Genomic DNA, 1720 nt, shown 5'->3' on the forward strand with positions numbered 1-1720 from the left:
CTGGGCCGTACCAGTGCTGCCTACCCCCTCTGTGGCTTCCTCCCCAGGATGCTGCTGCTGCTGCTGCTGCTGCTGCCGCTGTTGCTGCCACTGCAGCTGCAGCTCATTTGCATGCAGCTGTTGCAGCATCTGCTCTTCTCGGGTCGCATGGCGCGGATCTAGTAGCTGCGGTCCTTGTGGTTGCTGCTGCTGCTGCTGCTGCTGCTGTTGCTGCTGCTGCAGCATCTGCTGCTGCGCTGCTGTGCCCTCAGTCTGGGGTCTGCGATCCCCTGGCAGATGTAGGGAGGTCTGCTGCCTTTCAGTGGGCTGCTGCTGCAGCAGTTGCTGCGGGTGTTCCCGCTGCTGCTGCTGCTGCCGCTGCTGCTGCTGCTGCTGCTGCTGCATTGGGTGGAGCAGCGCATTGTCTCTGCGTCTCCGCTGCTGCAGCGCATATCCCTGCATCTCTTCTTCTTGCTGCTGCTGCTGTTCTAGCTGCTGCTGCCGTTCTTGCTGCTGCTGCTGTTCTTGCTGCTGCTGCAGCTCTAGATGATGGTGGTGTTGGTGGTGGTGGTTGTGGTGTTGCTGCTGCAACATTAGCTGCTGCTCGGGGTGTTGCTGCAGCAGCGGTTGATGCTGCCCCATCGGTGCTGGCAGCAGCATCGCCTGCTGCTGCAGCGGCAGTTGCTGCTGCAGCAGCGGGCTCTGTTGCAGAAGCGGTCGGTGCTGCTGCTGCTGCTGCTGCAGCAGCAGCAGATGCTGCTGCTCTGGGTGTTGGTGCAGCAGCATTTGCTGCTCTGCTCCAGCATTAAAGGGGAAAATGGACAGGCCCTTAACAATCCCATCGCCGCTGCTGCTGCTGCTGCTGCTGCTGCTGTTGCTGCTGCTGCTGCTGCTGCTGCTGCTGTAGAAGTTGTATTGCCGCGCTCTCTTCCAGGCGTTCTTGCATAGAAGGCCGCAGCGCTTTTTATGTTTGTGTATTCTGCTGCTGCTGGCAGCAGCAGAAGCCTGAGGGTGGCGACAGAAGTCAACAGCCCAAGAGATAGCAACAGCATCTGCTGCTGCTGCTGCTGCTGCTGCTGCTGCTGGTGTTGCTGCTGCTGCATCTTCATGGAGACAAAACGAACCAAATGCATGCAGAGGATAGAGGGGACGGCTCCTCCCTCTCGATCGCGGCGAATGCATCAATGCCTTTATCTGAAAGTCAGCAGGCGATGCTCCTGCTGCTCCTGCTGCTGCTGCTGCTGCTGTTGCTGCTGTTGCTGCTGTTGCACCTGCTGCTGAGGATAACAGATGTGCCAGGGCACTCCTCCGCAGCTCGCTTAAGGTCTTTGGGCCGACGGGAACAGTAAACAGCTGCAGCAGCTCATCGTCATCTCCTGCTGCTGCTGCTGCTGCTGCTGTTGCTGCTGCTGCTTCTGCTGCTCGCAACTCCCCCAGCAGCTGCAGAGCCGAACTCTTCCACGCCGTAAACTCCTCAGCCTCACCCTTCTCCCTTTGCTGCTGCTGTTGCTGCTGCTGCTGCTGCGGCTGCTGCTGCTGCTGCTGTTGCTGGTACTTTGTCTGTGGCGAGTGCAGCTGCCTGCGTGTTTCCGTTACTCCTTCTGCAGCAAGCCCAGCAGCAGCAGCAGCAGCAGCAGGAGCAGCAGGATGCACAGCAGCATGAGGAGCAGCCTTAGCATTGACATCCGATTGTTTACTACTGCTGCTGCTGCTGCTGCTGCTGCTGCTGCTGCTGCTGCTG

At 59.6% G+C, this 1720-nt stretch overlaps 1 protein-coding gene across 1 annotated transcript in view; it reads right to left on the reverse strand.

Moving 5' to 3' along the window:
- Nucleotides 1-1664, reverse strand: part of EMH_0025990 (uncharacterized protein) — a gene marked incomplete at both ends in the record, with an annotated part of 8060 nt that extends 6396 nt beyond the window's left edge. The window contains 2 exons of the mRNA XM_013502553.1: nt 1-1558; nt 1633-1664. Of these exons, the coding sequence (XP_013358007.1) occupies nt 1-1558; nt 1633-1664 (1590 nt within the window). The remainder of the gene's footprint in view (nt 1559-1632) is intronic.
- Nucleotides 1665-1720: the final 56 nt, after the last annotated feature.

Source organism: Eimeria mitis, genomic scaffold, assembly GCF_000499745.2.
Source record: "Eimeria mitis Houghton genomic scaffold, Emh_scaff951, whole genome shotgun sequence".
NCBI lineage: Eukaryota > Apicomplexa > Conoidasida > Eucoccidiorida > Eimeriidae > Eimeria > Eimeria mitis.